Source organism: Coregonus clupeaformis, chromosome 6 (genome assembly GCF_020615455.1).
Source record: "Coregonus clupeaformis isolate EN_2021a chromosome 6, ASM2061545v1, whole genome shotgun sequence".
Classification (NCBI taxonomy): Eukaryota; Metazoa; Chordata; class Actinopteri; order Salmoniformes; family Salmonidae; genus Coregonus; species Coregonus clupeaformis.
The window spans coordinates 22,969,609-22,991,064 of record NC_059197.1 but is presented as its reverse complement, the minus strand read 5'-3'; the positions used below and the strand labels follow the sequence as shown (position 1 = coordinate 22,991,064).

The following is a 21,456-nucleotide window of genomic DNA, read 5'->3' as shown; positions in this document are numbered from 1 at the left end:
TTTTCGCCTAAAATGACATACCCAAATCTGCCTGTAGCTCAGGACCTGAAGCAAGGATATGCATATTCTTGATATCATTTGAAAGGAAACACTTTGAAGTTTGTGGAAATGTGAAATTAATGTAGGAGAATATAACACATTAGATCTGGTCAACGATAATACAAACAAAAACACATGCGTTTTCTATTTTTTGTTTTGTTGCATCAGCTTTGAAATGCAAGAGAAAGGCCAGACAGTGATGTAGGAATCTAGACGTCATTTAGATGTTGTCCACAAGATGGCAGCATTGTGTGTGCAAAGTTTCAGACTGATCCAGTGAAGGATTACATCACTACACAATATTTTGTATTAAGTCTGCCAGGAGTTTTCCCAAATGTTCCGAATTTATACATTTTCAAGTACATAACTAGAGAACATACAAAATTGCTATGGTAATAAAAAAAATGACGTTAACAAACTGTAGAACCCAGTTCCTACATTTGAATATAAAAATGGATTTTATCAAACAAAACCATGCTACATTTGATCTCTGGGACCCTCGGGATTACTGAATGTAAGTACATTATTTACCTTCAGCGGTGAATGTATCAAACCAGTTGCCGTGACAAGTACTTTGTTGTTGTGCATGATCCTCAAACAATAGCATGGTATTTTTTAGCTGTAATAGCTACTGTAAATTGGACACTGCAGTTCGATTAACAAGAATGTAAGCTTTCTACCCATATAAGACATGTCTATGTCCCGGAAAGTTGGCTGTTGTTTACAACGCCATTCTAGTCACATATCGCATATTAAGCAGCAACTGTCCCGGTATAGGGACACCGATCCTGTAGAGGATATTTTTGGTTATTGAAATATATTTCAGCGGTTTAGATGGTACAATGATTCTCTACACTATACGTGCTTCACAAACTGAAATTAGGCAAACTATTATAATTTTAGCAACCAGGAAATGGCGAGTGATTTCTGCATAGCGCAGCTTTAACATCTAAATTATTAACCCTGATGGTCATCAAGACTGTCAAAGGTGTCAAAATTAAAGAAGGATCTGGAAGAATGTGATTTCAAGAGATTCTTTATTTTTTTAAAGAGTTATCTTTAGCCAACAGTGCAGTGCAAAAACATTTTGCAGTCACAGAATTCCACTTGTGAAAAACATGCTCTGTATAGTAAACATTCACTGGTTAAACTGAAAACATTTACCAATAGGTAGAACAGTGCCCATTAAAAAGATTCAATCCATGGTTGCTTTCAGCATAAAAAGATTAATGACCAAAAACAAACAAAAGTAGTCAATGCAGATTGTGAAAATAAAGGTTCAGCCCATTCCAAGCTATAGAATGTGGACCACTATTTAGACATATCCAATCAGGAGTAAAGGACTACTCTGTATGTTTTAGTCGACTTCCTCAATGGTTGGTCCAGAGGAACCGCCTCCTCCGGGTGTGGCACCACCAGTCCCTGGCATCCCCCCAGGCATCCCCCCGGGCATCCCCCCTGCACCCTGGTACAGTTTGGTGATGATTGGGTTACACAGCTTCTCCAGCTCCTTCTGGTGGTGCTCAAACTCCTCCTTCTCTGCAGACTACAAGGAGAGATCGAGGAGAAAGGAAGAGATAGAGAGGAAGAGAGAAAGATAGACGACATTAGTGCTCCAAACTCCTTGTTGAACCACCAGATATTTGTTTAATCAAATTACAATGAAGTGAGGGACTCAGTGCTATACTTGACTTTAGATTTGAACATTAACCCACTCCATTCTGGTTGAAAGACCCTGAGCCCGTACTGTACCTGGTTCTTGTCCAGCCAGTTGATGACCTCATTGCACTTGTCCAGGATCTTCTGTTTGTCCTCGTCGCTGAGCTTGCCCTTGAGCTTCTCATCCTCCACGGTGGACTTCATGTTAAAGGCGTACGACTCCAGGCCGTTTTTGGATGCCACCTTGTCCCTCTGGACGTCGTCCGCAGCTTTGTACTGCTCAGCCTCCTGGACCATGCGCTCTATGTCCTCCTTACTCAGACGACCTGTAGAGAGAGGGACAGACAATGAGAAGGAGGCTTAGTTAAACCAATTGTTGGAGAAGACATCCCTATTTAAAATGGTGTGCATACTTTACAATGGCATAGTGTTTAAAGCTACATTCTGGGATTCAGATGTTCAAGAATCAATGGGTAAATATCAATAATTGAATTGACCATGAACAGATTCCCAGATCCCAGACTATAGATTTACAAGGCAATCTGATTGGTTAATCTATGTTTGGACATACAGCCATACAGTTGAAGTTGGAAGTTTACATACACCTTAGCCAAATACATTTAAACTCAGTTTTTCACAATTCCTGACATTTAATCCTAGTAAAAACTCCCTGTCTTAGGTCAGTTAGGATCACCACTTTATTTTAAGAATGTGAAATGTCAGAATAATAGTAGAGAGAATGATTTATTTCAGCTTTTATTTATTTCATCACATTCCCAATGGGTCAGCAGTTTACATACACTCAATTTGTATTGCCTTTAAATTGTTTAACTTGGGTCAAACGTTTCGGGTAGCCTTCCACAAGCTCCCACAATAAGTTAGGCGAATTTTGGCCCATTCCTCCTGACAGAGCTGGTGTAACTGAGTCAGGTTTGTAGGCCTCCTTGCTCACACACGCTTTTTCAGTTCTGCACACAAATGTTCAGTATAATTGAGGTCAGGGCTTTGTGATGGCCACTCCATACCTTGACTTTGTTGTCCTTAAGCCATTTTGCCACAACTTTGGAAGTATGCTTGGGGTCATTGTCCATTTGGAAGACCCATTTGCGACCAAGCTTTAACTTCCTGACTGATGTCTTGAGATGTTGCTTCAAGATATCCACATAATTTTCCTTCCTAATGATGCCATCTATTTTGTGAAGTGCACCAGTCCCTCCTGCAGCAAAGCACCCCCACAGCATGATGCTGCCACCCCCGTGCTTCACGGTTGGGATGGTGTTCTTTGGCTTGCAAGCAACCCCTTTTTCCTCCAAACAAAACTAAGGTCATTATGGCCAAACAGTTCTATTTTTGTTTCATCAGACCAGAGGACATTTCTCCAAAAAGTACAATCTTTGTCCCCATGTGCAGTTGCAAACCGTAGTCTGGCTTTTAATGGCGGTTTTGGAGCAGTGGCTTCTTCCTTGCTGAGCGGACTTTCAGGTTATGTAGCTATAGGACTGGTTTTACTGTGGATATAGATACTTTTGTACCCGTTTCCTCCAGCATCTTCACAAGGTCCTTTGCTGTTGTTCTGGGATTGATTTGAACTTTTCGCACATACGTACGTTCATCTCTAGGAGACAGAACGCGTCTCCTTCCTGAGCGGTATGACGGCTACGTGGTCCCATGGTGTTTATACTTGCGTACTATTGTTTGTACAGATGAACGTGGTACCTTCAGGCATTTAGAAATTGCTCCCAAGGATGAACCAGACTTGTGGTCTACAATTTTTTTTCTGAGGTCGTGGCTGATTTCGTTTGATTTTCCCATGATGTCAAGCGAAGAGGCACTGAAGGTAGGCCTTGAAATACATCCGCAGGTACACCTCCAATTGACTCAAATTATGTCAATCAGAAGCTTCTAAAGCCATGACATAATTTTCTGGAATTTTCCAAGCTGTTTAAAAGGCACAGTCAACTTAGTGTATGTAAACTTCTGACCCACTGGAATTGTGATACAGTGACTAATAAGTGAAATAATCTGTCTGTAAATAATTGTTGGAAAAATTACTTGTGTCATGCACAAAGTAGATGTCCTAACCGACTTGCCAAAACTATAGTTTGTTAAAAATAAATTTGTGGAGTAGTTGAAAAACAAGTTAATGACTCCAACCTATGTGTATGTAAACTTCCAACTTCAACTGTACACCCCCCCAACCCCCTGCCAAATTGATTCTTGAAGAATATACAACTTATAAATGCCTCATGAGCTTAGTTGAACAGTATTACCCCACCGGAACCAAAAATACAAGCTTGTTTAACTCCTTTGTTTGTAAACAATGTAATTGTAAACAAACACTGTATAGCCTCAAAATATGGTTAAAACTATAATTTTGATATCATGGATGGTCAATCCTTGCATCCATAGCTAGGTCTATACATTTGAGAGTGCTTACATTTCTACAGCCCCATCCCTCAACTTTTCCCCCAAAACAGTGGCTTTGTTATTCTTTGAAAAGCAGATGTCCCCTTTAACTGTAACTACTACTAAGTGTACCTTTGTCATTGGTGATGGTGATCTTATTCTCCTTGCCGGTGCTCTTGTCAGAGGCGGACACATTCATGATGCCATTGGCGTCGATGTCAAAGGTGACCTCTATCTGAGGCACACCCCGGGGGGCTGGTGGGATCCCACACAGCTCAAACTTCCCCAATAGGTTGTTGTCTTTGGTCATGGCTCTTTCCCCCTCATACACCTGAGGACAGGAAACAGACACACACTCAGGTCAACACTCATGTGCATTCATTCAAAGTATCATCTCAAGTTTTAATATAAACACTAACAAATAAATGTGTGTGGGTCAATATTGATTCAGATCCAGTTTCAAGTTAAATATCAACCAGAGTATACGCTAACATTTTGACACTGATGGACCTATAATCCATTGAGGTACCTAGGAATGAGTCATAGTACATCCCCCTCACCTGAATTAGCACCCCAGGCTGGTTGTCTGAGTATGTGGTGAAGGTCTGCGTCTGCTTGGTGGGGATGGTGGTGTTCCTCTTGATGAGCACGGTCATGACCCCTCCGGCCGTCTCAATACCCAGGGACAGTGGAGTGACGTCCAGCAGCAGCAGGTCCTGCACATTCTCAGACTTGTCTCCGGACAAGATGGCCGCCTGGACAGCTGTCAACAGACACAGGGGTTGTCACTCATTCTTAGAACAAACCATCAAAGCATTTACAATGTCCTTATCCATATTAGGGCTTCTCTGGATGAAGGTTAGAGAGGGTAGAACAGGAAAAGACAGCTGACCAGAGGGTTTACTGGGCAAAGCTTTAGATAGAAGAGGGAGCTACCAAAAAAAAAGCGCCTCACCTGCACCATAGGCGACAGCCTCATCAGGGTTGATGCTCTTGTTGAGCTCCTTCCCGTTGAATAAGTCCTGCAGCAACTTCTGGATCTTGGGGATGCGCGTGGAGCCTCCCACCAGGACGATGTCGTGGACCTGGGCCTTGTCCATCTTGGCATCCCTCAGAGACTTCTCCACGGGGTCCAGGGTGCCTCTGAACAGGTCAGCGTTCAGCTCCTCAAAGCGAGCCCTGGTGATGGAGGTGTAGAAGTCAACGCCCTCATACAGAGAGTCGATCTCGATACTGGCCTGGGTGCTGGAGGACAGGGTGCGCTTGGCACGCTCACAGGCAGTGCGCAGACGACGCACGGCCCTCTTGTTGTCGCTGATGTCCTTCTTGTATTTGCGCTTGAACTCTGAGATGAAGTGGTTGACCATGCGGTTGTCGAAGTCCTCTCCTCCAAGATGGGTGTCTCCGGCCGTGGACTTCACCTCAAAGATCCCGTCTTCGATGGTCAGGATGGACACATCAAACGTACCGCCGCCCAGGTCGAAGATTAGGACGTTTCTCTCCATTCCCACCTAAAAACATGTTTTATTTTAAGTGAGTTAAATATGATTTTTTTGTGAAGTTTGTCTCTCAAATCACATGGTCAATGGGCCTCAGGTATGCATTATAGTCCTGAGTTCTAAGTACAGTTGTTAGTGTTGATATATATATATATAAATAAATTAACCTTCTTGTCCAGGCCATAGGCGATAGCAGCAGCGGTTGGCTCATTGATGATGCGGAGTACGTTGAGTCCTGAGATAGTCCCTGCGTCTTTGGTGGCCTGGCGCTGAGAGTCGTTGAAGTAAGCTGGCACAGTGACCACTGCATTGGTTATAGTCTGCAGGAGGAAATATTTACAGAATACATTAATTAGTAATGCTTCCCTTAAAGTGACAACTAAGTGAACAGACAAGACAGTCTTAATTTTTGAAAGTCACCTCTACAGTGTGAGAAAAACACATTTATATTTTGTTAAACCATTCGGTAACACCCAAAAGAACATAACATGCGTTGCTATAAAGACAGAGTGATAGGACTGTTGTGCACATGCTCACCTTGCCCAGGTAGGCCTCTGCGATCTCCTTCATCTTGACCAGCACCATGGAGGAGATCTCCTCTGGGTAGAAGGCCTTTGTCTCTCCCTTGTACTCCACTTGGACCTTGGGCCGTGTCGAGTCGTTGATCACTGTAAACGGCCAGTGTTTCATGTCTGCCTGGACGACACTGTCGTCAAACTTCCGCCCTATCAGCCGCTTTGCATCTGGGAAAAGATAAGGGTGTAAACATCAGTTAATGCCACAGACTCTCCATGTAAAGTACATCTTATATACCGTACATGGTATTTGATCAATTTCTCTAAGTTCAATTCTTACCAAACACAGTGTTTGTGGGGTTCATGGCCACTTGGTTCTTGGCGGCGTCCCCAATCAGCCTTTCTGTGTCTGTGAAGGCGACGTAGCTGGGTGTGGTCCTATTGCCCTGGTCGTTGGCGATGATCTCCACTTTCCCATGCTGGAACACACCCACACAGGAGTAGGTGGTGCCCAGGTCAATGCCAACTGCTGGTCCCTTTGACATTGTGTCTGAAAATGAAGAGGCGATAACATTAAAACAAGCTGTGTTGTGGCAAAGTACACATTTTTAAGAGATCTAGGTATGAACTCATTGACCCAGGTGAGTGATCCTGAGGGTAGACTCTAGGGGACAACTCTGTACAACTGGTCAAGTTGGGTCTATTTTAGTATAGGCCTGTGACACATGATGCTATTTTCAGAAAAGTTCATACAATAGCAGCTAATTGTGTCATTGAAAGACCCCTGGACCACCTGTTCAAAAGGGAGTATCGCATTAGTGGACACACTGCTCTCAAGGCAGGTCTGCTGGTTTTGACTAGCAGAAGTGACTTTTCGTAGCAGGTTTATGAAAACTTAAGCAGCAGGTTAGGAGAATGAATGTGGCATGTTAGGATAATTAGATTAAGGTTAGGAAAAGGGTTAGCTAAATGCTAAAATAGTCTCAACCCCACATATCTAGCTACAAACAGGTCTGCCCTGAGAACAGTCTTGGTTTCCACTAATGAGTTTGTGTTCAAAATACTCATCCTTGTCTTGACCTTCAGCGCAACAGCTGTCTTTCAACTGGACACTTAACAGCACTTTGTCTTGATACAGACAGTTATTTTAGTAGCAGGTTAGGAGAGCATTTTCGCTAACCTTAACCTCAGTCTCCTAACCTGCTATGTTAATTATTCTAACCTGCTACGAAAAAGTAATTTAGGTATCGAAGCGGCGTGAAAATAGTGTTTCCCTAGTTACAGGCTGGGAGTGGGAGGTGTAAAGAAGACGTGCTTTATGACAGCATTTACATTTTAGTCATTTAGCAGACACTTATCAAGAGCGACTTACAGTTAGTGCATTCATCTTAAGATAGCTAGGTGGGACAACCACATATCACAGGCATAGAAAGTATTCCTCAATAAAGTAGCTATCAGCAGAGTCAGAGCTAGAAAGAGGGGGGCCGGTTAAGTGCAAGTGCTGATTCAGTTATATATTTTTATGTCCGCCTGTTTTAACTGAATAGCTAAAGCAACTCCATGCTTATTAACACTTTAACCAAATGAACATGATACAACAAATCCTGGAATATATTCCTCACTATCACCTATTCAAATATTTAAAAAAAAATTTGCCGGGAGTTTGTGTCACTGAGGGCGCGCCCCAGCTCCGCCGCGGGTGGGTTGGGAAATTGCTGGAACATTCCGTTCAGCTTCATCAACATCCAGCACCAGCCAACATAAGCTAGAATAGGTAGGGTTGCCATTAAAATAAGTTTCACACGCAATTATTTAAACTCGAACATATTTTACCAGTACATTAGGCTACATCGATCGAGCAAGCCAATGGTTCAACTGAATAAGTTAATGTTGGAAGGCAAGCCCATGCCTTCTTCACACACTGTGTGACACAGTTAGCCTAACAAGAGACGGTCTTTTTAAACTGCTAGCAAGCAAACTGAAACTGACATCCGATGATGCAATCGTTGAAACTATTGTTGCATTTAAAAAAATGATGTAACCACTTTTAAATCAGAATCTGGGTTTACAGGAGACGTTGAATATGAAACCCAACCGTTGGTAACGTTTCCTGTAAACCCAAATTATGCCTAATATAGCCACCTATGCTTGCTGTTTCAGTATTGCTTCAAGCTTGTTAGCCTAATTTACTGTTCATCATTTCCAACTATTGTAATGGTGATATTCAACAACCTCCATTTCGAAATGCTTACCTTGTTAAAGATTACAAAAAAATCAGCCAGAAAATGTCGCTTAACCCTGCCTCTACCGTATCCTCGTGGAAGCTGTCCGGGCTGGTGATTTCTGAGGAATATGAAGATTTCCGCAGAACAGTCTAGAACAAACTGAGCGATGTAGCCAATCAAGTGCCAACAGTTCTTTCACCACGAGCTCAAATAGTACATAAAATAAGTTAGTCGCTACAGTGTTACCCATTTTTAGAGAAACAATGTTGGGCCGTTCCACCAATTGGGTGTCTTTTGAGTAGTGTAACTTTTTTAGTAGTGAATTTTTTAAAATTGTATTTCACCTAATTATAACATTCGATCATAAAGATCACATGTTCCACTTAATAAAAAACACATTTTCCTATCTCAAGAGATACAAAAATAAATAAAAAATGACTATAGCAAGTGCCTAATAAAGCAACAAGGTTGACTAACTCTTCCTGGGGTCCAGCAGAATTAAGGCAGTTATATACAATTAAAAACATTACATTACACAACACATTAAGGGTGCGTTCATAAATTCACTCTGGTTATTACATTTTACATTTTAGTCATTTAGCAGACGCTCTTATCCAGAGCGACTTACAGTTAGTGAATACATGTTTTTTTATACTGGCCCCCCGTGGGAATCGAACCCACAACCCTGGCGTTGCAAACGCCATGCTCTATCAACTGAGCTACATCCCTGCCGGCCATTCCCTCCCCTACCCTGGACAACGCTGGGCCAATTGTGCGCCGCCCATGAGTCTCCCGGTCGCGGCCGGCTGCGACAGAGCCTGGATTCGAACCAGGATCTCTAGTGGCACAGTTAGCACTGCGATGCAGTGCCTTAGACCACTGCGCCACTCAGGAGTTATCTACTCCGATTTCAGAGCACTCTTGTCTGAGTGTGCCAGAGCGCAGAATAACTGATGAATTTATGAACGCTCAACACCTGTTGAATATAGCCGGTGTCAGCAAAAAATAAATAAAAGAAAGGGTAATTAAATTGTTGCGAGCAGCACAGTTACATGCTGACCAGATCACACACGCATGTTGATTTTGTCCACCCACACCAGACGCAATCAGGACACGCAGGTTGAAATATCAAAACGAACTCTGAACCAACTATATTAATTTCGGGACAGGTCGAAAAGCATTAAACATGTATGGCAATGTAGCTAGCTAGCTTGCTGTTGCTAGCTAATTTGTCTTGGGATATAAACATTGGGTTGTTATTTTACCTGAAATGCACAAGGTCCTCTACTCCGACAATTAATACACAGATAAAATGGTAAAAGTTTGTTTTCTAGTGTTCTAGGCTTCTTCTTCTTTAGACTTTATATGGCGGTTGGCAACAAACTTTATGGCGCATTACCACAACCAACTGGACTGGAGCGTAGACCTCAGTTCATCTTTCAATCACCCACGTGGGTAGATGCTCCTAAAAACCAATGAGGAGATGGGAGAGGCAGGACTTGCAGCGCGTTGTGCGTCACAAATAGAACCGAGTTATTTTTAGCGCCTGGCCACGCAGACGCTCATTGACGTGCGCGAGCAGTGTGGGTGCAATGATTGAATAACATGTTCGTGTACATTTATTTTGCAACGCTCGCGCACGCGACGCTCTGAGAGCGAAACGCTCTGAATTTACGAACGGACAATCTGACAACGCTCTGAATACCTGTGTTCGTGAATTCAATCCGGAGTGCCAGAATAGGCTCAGAGTGTACTCTTGGCGTTCGTAAATTCAGAGCGTTGTCAGATTGTCCGTTCGTAAATTCAGAGCGTTTCGCGCTCGGAGCGTTCAAAGCGCACACTGAACGCTCTGGCAGAGGAGTAGGGTTGACCGGAGGGTTCTGACCTCCCAACGGCAGTCATGCACCAAAGCTAACTGGCTAACGTTGGCTAGCTTGCTAGCAATTTCCAGAAACAAATGAGAGAACACTTCACTCTGACCATTATATTCGCCCTAGCTGAGCTGGATGGCTGTTTTTATTTTATCCAGAGCGTTGGTGACTGTAACTCGGCTGTTGGCAACAATGTAATTACGCTTTTTTTGCCGACGTTTACTGACACTGGCCATATTCAACTGGTGTTGAGCGTTCGTAAATGCGTCAGTTATTCTGCGCTCTGGCACACTCAGACGAGTGTGCTCTGAAATCGGAGTAGATAGCCAGAGTGAATTTACCAAGTGTGTGCCCTCTGGCCACTACTCTACTATTACATATCTACAACACAAAATCCATGTGTAGATGTGTGTATAGTGCGTATGTTATCATATGTGTGTATGCGTGTGCCTGTGTGTGTCTCTATTCACAGTCCCCGCTGTTCCATAAGGTGTATTTATATCTGTTTTTTAAAATCCGATTTTACTGCTTGCATGAGTTACTTGATGTGGAATAGAGTTTAATGTAGTCATGGCTCAATGTAGTACTGTGCGCCTCTCATAGTCTGTTCTGGACTTGGGGACTGTGAAGAGACCTCTGTTGGCATGTCTTGTGGTATGGATGGGTGTCTGAGCTGTGTGCTAGTAGTTTAAACAGACAGCTCGGTGCATTCAACATGTCAATCTCTCTTCTTACTTTGGGCCAGGAGAGATTGACATGCATATTATTGTTAGTTCTCCGTGTACATTTAAGAGCCAGCCGTGCTTCCCTATTCTGGTCCAATATTAATTTTCCTAAATCCCTTTTTATGACACCTGACCACACGACTGGACAGTAGTCTAGGTGCGACAAAACTAGGGCCTGTAGGACCTGCCTTGATATCGATGTTAATAAAGCAGAGCAGCGCTTTATTATGGACAGACCTCTCCCCATTTTAGCTACTCTTGTATATGTTTAGACCATGACCGTTTACAATTTGCACATCTTCTTCTGCACATCTATCACTCCAGTGTTAATACTAAATTGTAATTATTTTGCACAATGGCCTATTTATTGCCTTACCTCCATAACTTACTACATTTGCGCACACTGTATATAGATGTTCTATTGTGTTATTGACTGTATGTTTTGTTTTATCCCATGTGTAACTCTGTGTTCTTGTTGTTTTTATCGCACTGCTTTGCTTTATCTTGGCCATGTCGCAGTTGTAAATGAGAACTTGTTCTCAACTGGCTTACCTGGTTAAATAAAGGTGAAATAAAAATAAATAACAAATAAAAAACAATCCTGGGTTACTTCAAGCAGTTTAGTCTCCTCAACGTGCTCAATTTCCACATTATTCATTTCAAGATTTAGTTGAGGTTTAGTGAATGATTTTTCCCAAATACAATGCTTTTAGTTTTATAAATATTTAGGACTAAGTTATTTATTTGAAGTTATGCTCGACCCGCTCAGATTTCCACCACAAAACACAAAAAAAATGTGCCCAAAACAGTAAAACCAGCTCACCTGCTTTTACACTATGATTTGACACAGGTTTCCATCTAACCTTTCAATGCGAGTAAAGTCGGATAAAAAATGTAATTACAGGCCTGATGGAAACAACATTTTCCGGTAAACTTTCCAAATGTCGACAAAACAAAATATGCTAGACGAGGTGGGATCTTTTTGTGTCGGTAAAATGAGTTATGCGAAAAATGTCGGTGTAAACGCTTTTATGCGCAAATATTGATATAGGTTAATAACCATCATATCAAAGTAAATTTGGAGTCAAGTGATGACGTCTGTTCCTCCAACAACGACTCATCGGGAAAGCATGCAGTTTATCAGGTTACAGATTAATAAATAAATCAGTTGGTAGAGCATGGCGCTTGCAACGCCAGGGTTGTGGGTTCGTTTCCCACGGGGGGGCAGTATGAAAATGTATGCACTCACTAACTGTTAATCGCTCTGGATAAGAGCGTCTGCTAAATGACTAAAATGTAAAATGTAAATGTAATGAACTTCACAGGGTGGGGAAAGTGAAAGGTGATGAGCCTTATTCTCCTTTCCAATAAATAACGATGGTCTTATTCTGGTGACATGATAATCGATGCTTGGCTACCGTTTGGAAAATACAAATAATCTCGCTCTTTTGTCCATAATAATCTCATCATATAGGCTATGCATTCACTCTAGCCAACAGCCCGCAGATAGCGCTGTGGCTAGAGCGCACGTGCCAATACCAGAGTGGGTACACTCGCTATATAACACAACATTTGTTGTGAGAAAACCATCAGTAGAGATTTAACTTGTATTTTTTTATTCGGTACATTGGAATTTAACTGCAAAAAGGTATTTTTATGTGCACTACGTCATCACGCACAGTCTTAGTAAACGTAATGGAAACACATCTTTGGTGCGAAAATTAGCATATTGTTTTAATGCAGATTTTAGAATATTCGCATGAAAATCTGTCACTAATTGGATGGAAACCTAGCTACTGAGATAAATATTTAAAAAAATAATTTTAAAACGAGAGTTCAGTTCACATAACAGGGTTGACCTTAAAATGAGGGACAGGTTGTTTAAAAAAATAAAATATATATATATATATATATATATATATATATATATATATATTTATATGAATCACTAATATCATTAAATAAATAATAATCTTCAGAAATGACTTTGTCAAAGCAACAACATAACTAGGGCTTTACAATGATGGTAAAAACTTTGAGAAATGTTGGGCTTAAGTGGGTGAAAATCTTACTAGTGGTCACAGAGGATGCAAAGAGGGACATGTCAAAATGCAAAATTTCTGCACTTTAGCAAGTCTTTGTTCTGAGTTATTGAATTTTCCATGCCATGTGGTCTATATTAAAGGGCACTTCATTTAATTTAACAGGCTTTAAAAATGCAATATTTGTGCACAGCTTCTACTTAAAATACCAAAGGGATGCAAAATACACTCATTTCGTGGAATGACCCTGTGGTGCCCTTTTCACCTCTCATGGTCTTCACTTTAGTTGTTTGATTTATACTGTCAGCAAAGAGTATAGGCCTATCATGTAAATGTAATATGCATTGCATTTTGCATATCAACAACACAATGTGAGTCTGGTTTTATATAATTAATGACACTGAACTGAATGAATAATATTTATTGTTATTCTACTGTTCGAAAGGTCAGGTGTCATATCATGAAAAAGGAACCGAAGCAAGCCAAAAACATGTAAACAGTCCCCTGTTGCTATTTGGGGTTTGTTTGTCCATTGCTCATGTTGTTTGTGCTTGGATGGAATGGAACAGGCTAACTAGAGTACACGAGATGAGAGCAGAGAACACGTTCTTGCTTTGTCTCCTCTCCTGCCATCTGCTTGTATCAAATGTATATGTCTCTGCTCCCATGGGAGGTGTGAAGTATAGTTTACTGGCACAGGGGAGCTACAGCTCACAGTACAGTAGCCTAGACATTATTGTACTGTGGGAGAGATACATTCCTTAAATAAAGGACAGCTCAGCAGAAACCTCGACACAAGACAGAGAGCGAGAGAGAGAGAGAGAGAGAGAGAGAGAGAGAGAGAGAGACAAACACCATTGTAAATACAACCCATATTTATGTTTATTTATTTTCCCATTTGTACTTTAACTATTTGCACATTGTTACAACACTGTATATATACATAATATGACATTTGAAATGTCTTTATTCTTTTGAAACTTCTGAGTGTAATGTTTACTGTTAATATTTATTGTTTATTTCACTTTTGTTTACTATCTACTTCACTTGCTTTGGCAATGTTAACACACGTTTCCCATGCCAAAAAAGCCCTTAAATTGAAATTGAATTGAGAGAGAGAGAGAGAAAATCACATCACTCTGTGAAAGAAGGTTGGGATTGCTGCCAATTGGCCTTTGTGTCTGGCCTGGAACAGGTTGTTAGAGAAAGCCTGCAGAGAAATAAGAAATAGTGCTAAGCATAGCTGCAGAGCGGAGCACTGTTATCAGAGAACCCTTCAAATTATAGACAGTGGTGTAAAGTACTTAAGTAAAAATACTTTAAAGTACTACTTAAGTAGTTTTTTGGGGTATCTGTACTTTACTTTACTATTTATATTTTGGACAACTTTTACTTCACTACATTCCTAAAGAAAATAATGTACTTTTTACTCCATACATTTTCCCTGACACCCAAAAGTACTTGTTACATTTTGACAGGAAAATGGTCCAATTCACACACTTATCAAGAGAACATCCCTGGTCATCCCTACTGCCTCTGATCTGGTGGACTCACTAAACACAAATGCTTCGTTTGTAAATTATGTCTGAGTGTTGGAGTATGCCCCTGGCTATCCGTCAATAAAAAAAAAGAAGAAGATTGTGTCCTCTGTTTTGCTTAATATAAGGAATTTGAAATGATTTATACTTTTACTTTTACTTTTGATACTTCAGTACATTTTAGAAATTCCATTTACTTTTGATACTTAAGTATATTTAAAACCAAATACTTTTAGACTTTTACTCAAGTAGTATTTTACTGGGTACTTTCACTTTTACTTGACTTATTTTCTATTAAGGTATCTTTACTTTTACTCAAATATGACAATTGAGTACTTTTTCCACCACTGATTATGATGAAAAATAATGAAAGACACATGACAGATACATGATGGTGGCAGTCCTATAAATGTGTTGTTTGTATATGGTTTTTATGTAACGGTAAAAACATCTCTAGGCAACAGTAAACAACACCAATGGCCTTGGAGAAAAATAGATGTATAGTCAACAAAGGCAAGATCCAAACTTGTATTTATCCTTGGATACCTCAAGAGTAATCTAACATGTCTTTATTGGGCTGTCCTCATACAGGCTATTGTAGTGCTGTCTCTGGCGGATCCAGGGATGTTAGAAGTCCCTTTCATGTTGGGGTGCCACACAAAAGACCCTGGCTCTCTCTCTTCAATAGTTGTGTCTTTTATTCCTGGACAGGGAGAAAATTGAAAGATTTTCTACATAAAATGTAGATGCCTAACCGCAAAACCTGACACATTACGAAAACCATGCTGTAACGAATAATAATGACATGTTTATCACCATACAAAAACATCTCATAGGAGAACACTTGGCAGACTAAATAGCCTTGGTTTCTCAAATGACTGCCTCGCCTGGTTCACCAACTACTTCTCAGATAGAGTTCAGTGTGTCAAATCGGAGGGCCTGTTGTCTGGACCTCTGGCAGTCTCTATGGGGGTGCCACAGGGTTCAATTCTTGGGCCGACTCTTTTCTCCGTGTATATCAATGATGTCGCTCTTGCTGCTGGTGACTCTCAGATCCACCTCTACGCAGACGACACCATTTTGTATACATCTGGCCCTTCATTGGACACTGTGTTAACAAACCTCCAAACGAGCTTCAATGCCATACAACACTCCTTCAGTAGCCTCCAACTGCTCTTAAACACTAGTAAAACTAAATGGATGCTCTTCAATCGAACGCTGCTGGCACCCGCCCACCCGACTAGAATCACCACTCTCGACGGGTCTGACCTAGAGTATGTGGACAACTACAAATACCTAGGTGTCTGGTTAGACTGTAAACTCTCCTTCCAGACTCACATTAAGAATCTCCAATCCAAAGTTAAATCTAGAATCGGCTTCCTATTTCGCAACAAAGCCTCCTTCACTCATGCTGCCAAACATGCCCTCGTAAAACTGACTATCCTACCGATCCTTGACTTCGGCGATGTCATTTACAAAATAGCCTCCAACACTCTACTCAGCAAATTGGATGTAGTCTATCACAGTGCCATCCGTTTTGTCTCCAAAGCCCCATACACTACCCACCACTGTGACCTGTACGCTCTTGTTGGCTGGTCCTCACTACATGTTCGGTGCGTCAAACCCACTGGCTCCAGGCCATCTATAAATCACTACTAGGCAAATCCCCGCCTTATCTTAGCTCATTGGTCACCATAGCAGCACCCACCCGTAGTCTGCGCTCCAGCAGGTATATCTCACTGGTCATTCCCAAAGCCAACACCTCCTTTGTCCGCCATTCCTTCCAGTTCTCTGCTGCCAATGACTGGAACGAATTGCAAAAATCTCTGAAGCTGGAGACTCTTATCTCCCTCACTAACTTTAAGCATCAGTTGTCAGAGCACCTTACCGATCACTGCACCTGTACACAGCCCATCTGAAATTAGCCCACCCAACTACCTCATCCCTATATTGTTATTTATTTTGCTCTTTTGCACCCCAGTATCTCTATTTGCACATAATCTCTTGCACATCTAGCATTCCAGTGCTTTGCATTGTAATTATTTTGCACTATAGCCTATTTATTGCCTTACCTCCATAACTTGCTACATTTGCACACACTGTATATATATTTTCTGTTGTATTTTTTTGACTTTATGTTTTTTTTACCCCATATGTAACTCTGTGTTGTTGTTTTTATCGCACTACTATGCTTTATCTTGGCCAGGTCGCAGTTGTAAATTAGAACTTGTTCTCAACTGGCTTACCTGGTTAAATAAAGGGAAAAAATAAAAAAAAAGAACACGCAGTATCAGTATTGCCTCTTTGATATGCAATGGCAACACAATATCTGATGACATCACTCTGTACCCATTCCGTCTGCTGGTCCCGGGGATCAAGAGCATAATTACGATAATCATTGTAGAGTGTAGAATGTCCTTAATATATACTTGAATTGAATGTGCTTGTTACATTATGCCCAAGACTATTCATTATGTAGTCTTTACATAACACCATTAATGGCTACTCACACCTTCATAATAACACCTTCCATCCCACCTACCATCACGACACCCTTTCCCATGGACAGTATGTGCTTGGTGTGGACTCAATTGAGACAGACATAAAATTACATGAATTATGTCATCAAGTTGTTCCTCGAGCACTGAGCTTATCCTGTGGCTATCTATCTCAGATCCACAACTCTGTTGAAGTCAATTGGCTTTAATCCACACAAAATCATACAATTACTGTCAGAGGATATGTAATGAAATTGTCTGACTTTAAAGTGCATCCGTGCCCTTCATGTCACCCCATGTTGATAAATCACTTTTAGTCTTGCATTCTAAATCAACATTGTAGGTATGTCTACTGACAGAGATCATTGCCAAAATATGAAACATTTATAATAAAAATACTTAATAATCTAAGTAAATAGCCATGTTGAAAATACAACAACATACAGTAGTGAGATGTTTCTGAACATCCATATCTCATGTTACTATGTCTTTTGTTAGGGATATTTGCTCTCACCCCCCTCTGCTCCTAAGGAGGCCAGTATAAATACAGGGAGCTGGAGAAAGCGATAAAGACAAGACAAACACTTACAGGTGAGTCTTTGACATCTTTCTTTAGCCATATCACTGGAATGTCATCAACCAGAAGAATATTAGCTTATTTTCTTAATAATATATGTATACATATGTGTGCTTTTTAATTAGTGCACAAATGTAAGAAGCGTGTTTGTCTTTAATCTATCAATGTACAAGATTATTTCGTAAAATCTATAATTTTCTGTTTATTTGGGATTTTGTAATTGGCTAGCCTTTTCAAAAGTGGATTGTGAGTTTATAAACAAAGTCATATCAATGTGTGATGTTTTTTCAGATAATGGCCTCAGAAGAGGTTGGTGAATGCCTTGGTCCTCATTGTGGTGTGTCTTGTACTTACAGACTAAGAACAATGTGGTTGCCCCTGCTACTGTGCCAGCTTGGCATGATTTTGCAGAACGAGGCCCAGACACCCAGCACTTTTTGCAACACACACTCAACATTCAGACCACCAGGTTAGAGAATACACTGCTCAGGTGATACAAGTACTTCCATCCCCTCTTATTTCAACAGAGGTTAGGGTGATGATAAAACAAACTTTTCACACACATCAACATCACCAAAATGTCAGGTAATTACTATTATAGTATTACAGTATTATTGTACCACATTGTACACTATTCCTTTGTCTTATCTAATGGTTCATATCTCTGGTCTTTCCCAGTGAACTCTGACATCACAGTGACCTGTGGTACTAAGGTTATGGAGATGAGTATCTTGTTATGCCCAGTCTACTTTGGTGGATACAACGAAACCCTGATGGCCCTCAATGCCCAGTTCATCCTCCCAGAGTGCAATGGAATGCCTGACTGGAACGTTGACCCTCCGATCCTAAAATTCAATCTGTCAATAACTGCTGATGCTGTGGCTGTCTGCTCCAACACATTCCGGGTAAATAAACTACAGGAATGTATTTACCTGCTTGGTTAATTAGAGGATATCAGTTTAACTTCAGTATGGTGAGACAAAATTAGTATTTAATTCTGATTCATCAATTTGCCCCTATTGTTCTAACTGGGTGTTTTAAATCTCTTTGTCTTGACTACACATAACCAATGAAGTTGGGACTGGGTTATTTTCTGACTTCTCAAATGTCCAGTTAGTTAATATATCTGGCATCATCAACTCATTGGACCCCAGTGTGACTATTGTCACCTACCGCCAGCAGATCATGTACATGTTCTCCTGTCGCTACCCTCAGCAGTATCTGGTCAACAACAGTAAAGTTGCAATGTGAGTACTTTGAGAGGATATTCAGCTGTTTAAAGCTGGTGTACAAAACTGAAAGTAAAAGAGGCAAAAATGAAACTTAAAAATGGGAAGCATAGAAATGGTGCAAATAGAACAGATTGACAAATTCTTAGATTTGCATTGAATGCGAATGACTGATCTATAACTCACATTTCTATGTGAATTTGGTCGGGTCACCCAAAAAGTGACATATTGCAGCTTTAATGAAACGTTGTAACTTATAACTGAACATAATCATAACTGTGGTGTATACCACTCAATAGAAAGAAGAAACAGACAATTGGTTTGACCCTTTTTATTATGGTTATTCAATAGTGGTCAGGGAAACAGGAAATTACGTAGCTAGGTGTGTAAACCCAGGTGTGAGCTGTGTGTTTTCTTTTTTTGTCAGATCAGCGGGAGTTGGAGTTTCTCGGGCATTCATGCATCCTGTAGGCACACATGTAGAAGATACCTGTAAAAAAAAAATAGGAAGACATTACCATTCAGTTCATGGACATAGGATTATCCACTTATGTGAAAAATGTTTTTCTTCAAATGAATTGTGTTGGACTGAGCCATCTCAAATGGCAGCCTACTCCTTATATAGTGCACTACTTTTGACCAGAGTAGAACACTAAAGGGAATAGGGTGCCATTTGGGACACACAATAGTAAATGAAGTGCTTTAGCTCTATAGGCAAAACCACATCATCCTACCTGAGAAGAAGGTGAGGACCACGGCCACCCAACCCATGATGTAGGACCAGGAGAAGCGCCAGTTTCCATATCGTTTCCCGTAGTAGTTAACCGTCACCCCAGTGTACACAGCCATCGCCATCAGTACAAAGAAACCTGTGGAGAGTAGTCAATCAAATGCTGCTTTATTCTTTTCATCACATCCCTCAACAGAGACTTGATAGCATAGAAATAGAATGAATTCATTCTATTTCTATGCTTGATATAGAGAGTGATAGGGAGAAATGACAGTAGGAGGAGGAGGAAACACTTACAGGAGATGAAGAAGAGGATGCCGGCAGCAAACGTCTTGTCAAACCCACTGAAGGAGGAGGAGCGTATGAAGGCCATGACGCCGATCACGATGCCAATGAAGCAGGCCAGCAGGGAGAGGATCATGAAGGCACGGGTGGCATCCCAGTATGCTGGTGACAGAGCGAGAACAGAGAGGACAATGCTGACACTCAGTAGAGTACAGGTACTTACCCAATAAGCATTACTACTATTCCTGTCTACAACTGAATTACTTTTCACACTTTACTCAAATGTGACATCATTTTCTTATTACACAATATTCAATATATTGCACCAAATATTGAAATATGGTGATTTATTCCCATCTAAACCTGCTCAAATAAAAGGAGCTTATTCCTTTCTTGTGGAAATGATTTTATACTAGATATTCACAGCATGAAACAAATTACTGAATGTGACCTCATAAAGACCTTTCTTTCACTTATAGTACATTTGATGACAAAGGGGACATGTTGCTCTTACCAATGCTATCTGTGTGTGTCATGCATTTCCCAGGCACACAGTAGCGCCACAGGCCCTGATGCATGTAGTTGTTAGATTGACGATACTGCATCCAGTAATCGGTTGTCGTGGAGATAATAAGGAGTATGTTCCCGACTCCTGCGCAGAACAACCCACCGCCCATGAAGCTGTACATCCTGCCAAGCACACTGACAGAGGAGACAGTTAGCCTACAGCACAACTGGCTGGGACACTGAAGCATCTCTATACACTACCATCTCATGGCTGGTGAATACAGCATAGAGTAACACAACATATAGTACATTGTTTGCTTTGAATAGTTGAAAGGGTCTGAATCAATTATATTTTCCAACGAATAATCTTACAAGGTACACATTCATATTCCACTTGTTTTACCACAGGCCTACTGCTTTTAGACAGTTTGTTAGAGCAATGTCTTTTCAAATGGCCATCACATAGTTATAGCTTTGATACGCTGTATTTACCCTGACATGACTGATCTGTCTCTCTTCTGTCCTCTCTCTTCTGTCCTGTCTATGAAGAAATATTAACTTTAAGTCACCTACATTATGTCAAAGCACACATTACGTCACATTTTACTTACACCACTCAGGTAAGTAATAACTTACCTTTATTACCTTTATTATCCAGAGATTCCAATAATACAGGGGGGTTGTCAAAGCACTCCGGAGCCCAATATTGCCCAGGCTGGCAGTAAAGTTTTGTTTGTGCGTTGAAAACCCGACGAACAAACGGCCTTGAGGCACAATAGAGCATGCTGAGCTACAACCAATCACAGGGGATGAGTTTTGTGTTTTAGGGAATCTGCTGAAAATACAAAACTATTAAAGCGCTGGGTAAGTCACAGTAAAACTGATGACACAGGGGTTTCAATTGAAAATGCTGCACTACCATCCACAGTGGACATGGGTTGGTAATAGGCTCCCACACTATGCAGTAAAAGTTAATTTCACATAGTTATTTCACACAGAAAATAACAAAAGTATAGTTGGGGAACTCATGTTGGATAAGTTAATTTGAGATCATCTTATCTCTCACAAGATCAGATGTTAAGGTATTAAAATCTTTATCAAAACTACAATT

The 21,456-nt window shown here is 40.9% G+C and overlaps 2 protein-coding genes and 1 long non-coding RNA gene across 7 annotated transcripts; 1 reads left to right on the top strand and 2 right to left on the bottom strand.

The window, feature by feature from the left end:
- Positions 1–1,059: 1,059 nt before the first annotated feature.
- LOC121567997 (heat shock cognate 70 kDa protein) lies at positions 1,060–9,733 on the bottom strand. Of its 2 annotated transcripts, none has more exons than XM_041878459.2 (9): positions 9,609–9,733; positions 6,459–6,668; positions 6,141–6,346; positions 5,771–5,923; positions 5,060–5,615; positions 4,665–4,867; positions 4,237–4,435; positions 1,792–2,024; positions 1,060–1,585 (listed from the first exon to the last, which is right to left on the bottom strand). In XM_041878459.2, exons 2-9 carry the CDS (start codon positions 6,661–6,663, stop codon positions 1,397–1,399), a joined length of 1,944 nt encoding a protein of 647 aa, XP_041734393.1. In that variant the 5' UTR covers positions 6,664–6,668; positions 9,609–9,733; the 3' UTR covers positions 1,060–1,396. The 2 variants fall into 2 exon arrangements, with proteins under 2 accessions (XP_041734393.1, XP_041734392.1); XM_041878458.2 differs by lacking the exon at positions 9,609–9,733 and adding an exon at positions 8,371–8,514.
- Positions 7,505–18,493, top strand: LOC121567998. Its single transcript, XR_006001183.2, has 4 exons — positions 7,505–7,892; positions 17,516–17,608; positions 17,951–18,063; positions 18,273–18,493. It is a non-coding gene; the product is annotated as an uncharacterized LOC121567998 (long non-coding RNA).
- Positions 18,494–19,139: 646 nt separating this feature from the next.
- LOC121568399 (lens fiber membrane intrinsic protein-like) lies at positions 19,140–21,159 on the bottom strand. 4 transcript variants are annotated; one of them, XM_041878939.2, is made up of 6 exons: positions 20,982–21,159; positions 20,838–20,886; positions 20,353–20,540; positions 19,851–20,000; positions 19,558–19,692; positions 19,140–19,313 (listed from the first exon to the last, which is right to left on the bottom strand). In XM_041878939.2, exons 1-6 carry the CDS (start codon positions 21,127–21,129, stop codon positions 19,252–19,254), a joined length of 732 nt encoding a protein of 243 aa, XP_041734873.1. In that variant the 5' UTR covers positions 21,130–21,159; the 3' UTR covers positions 19,140–19,251. The 4 variants fall into 4 exon arrangements, with proteins under 4 accessions (XP_041734873.1, XP_041734874.1, XP_041734877.1 ...); XM_041878940.2 differs by having other exon boundaries at positions 20,991–21,159; XM_041878943.2 differs by lacking the exon at positions 20,838–20,886 and having other exon boundaries at positions 20,991–21,159.
- Positions 21,160–21,456: the final 297 nt, after the last annotated feature.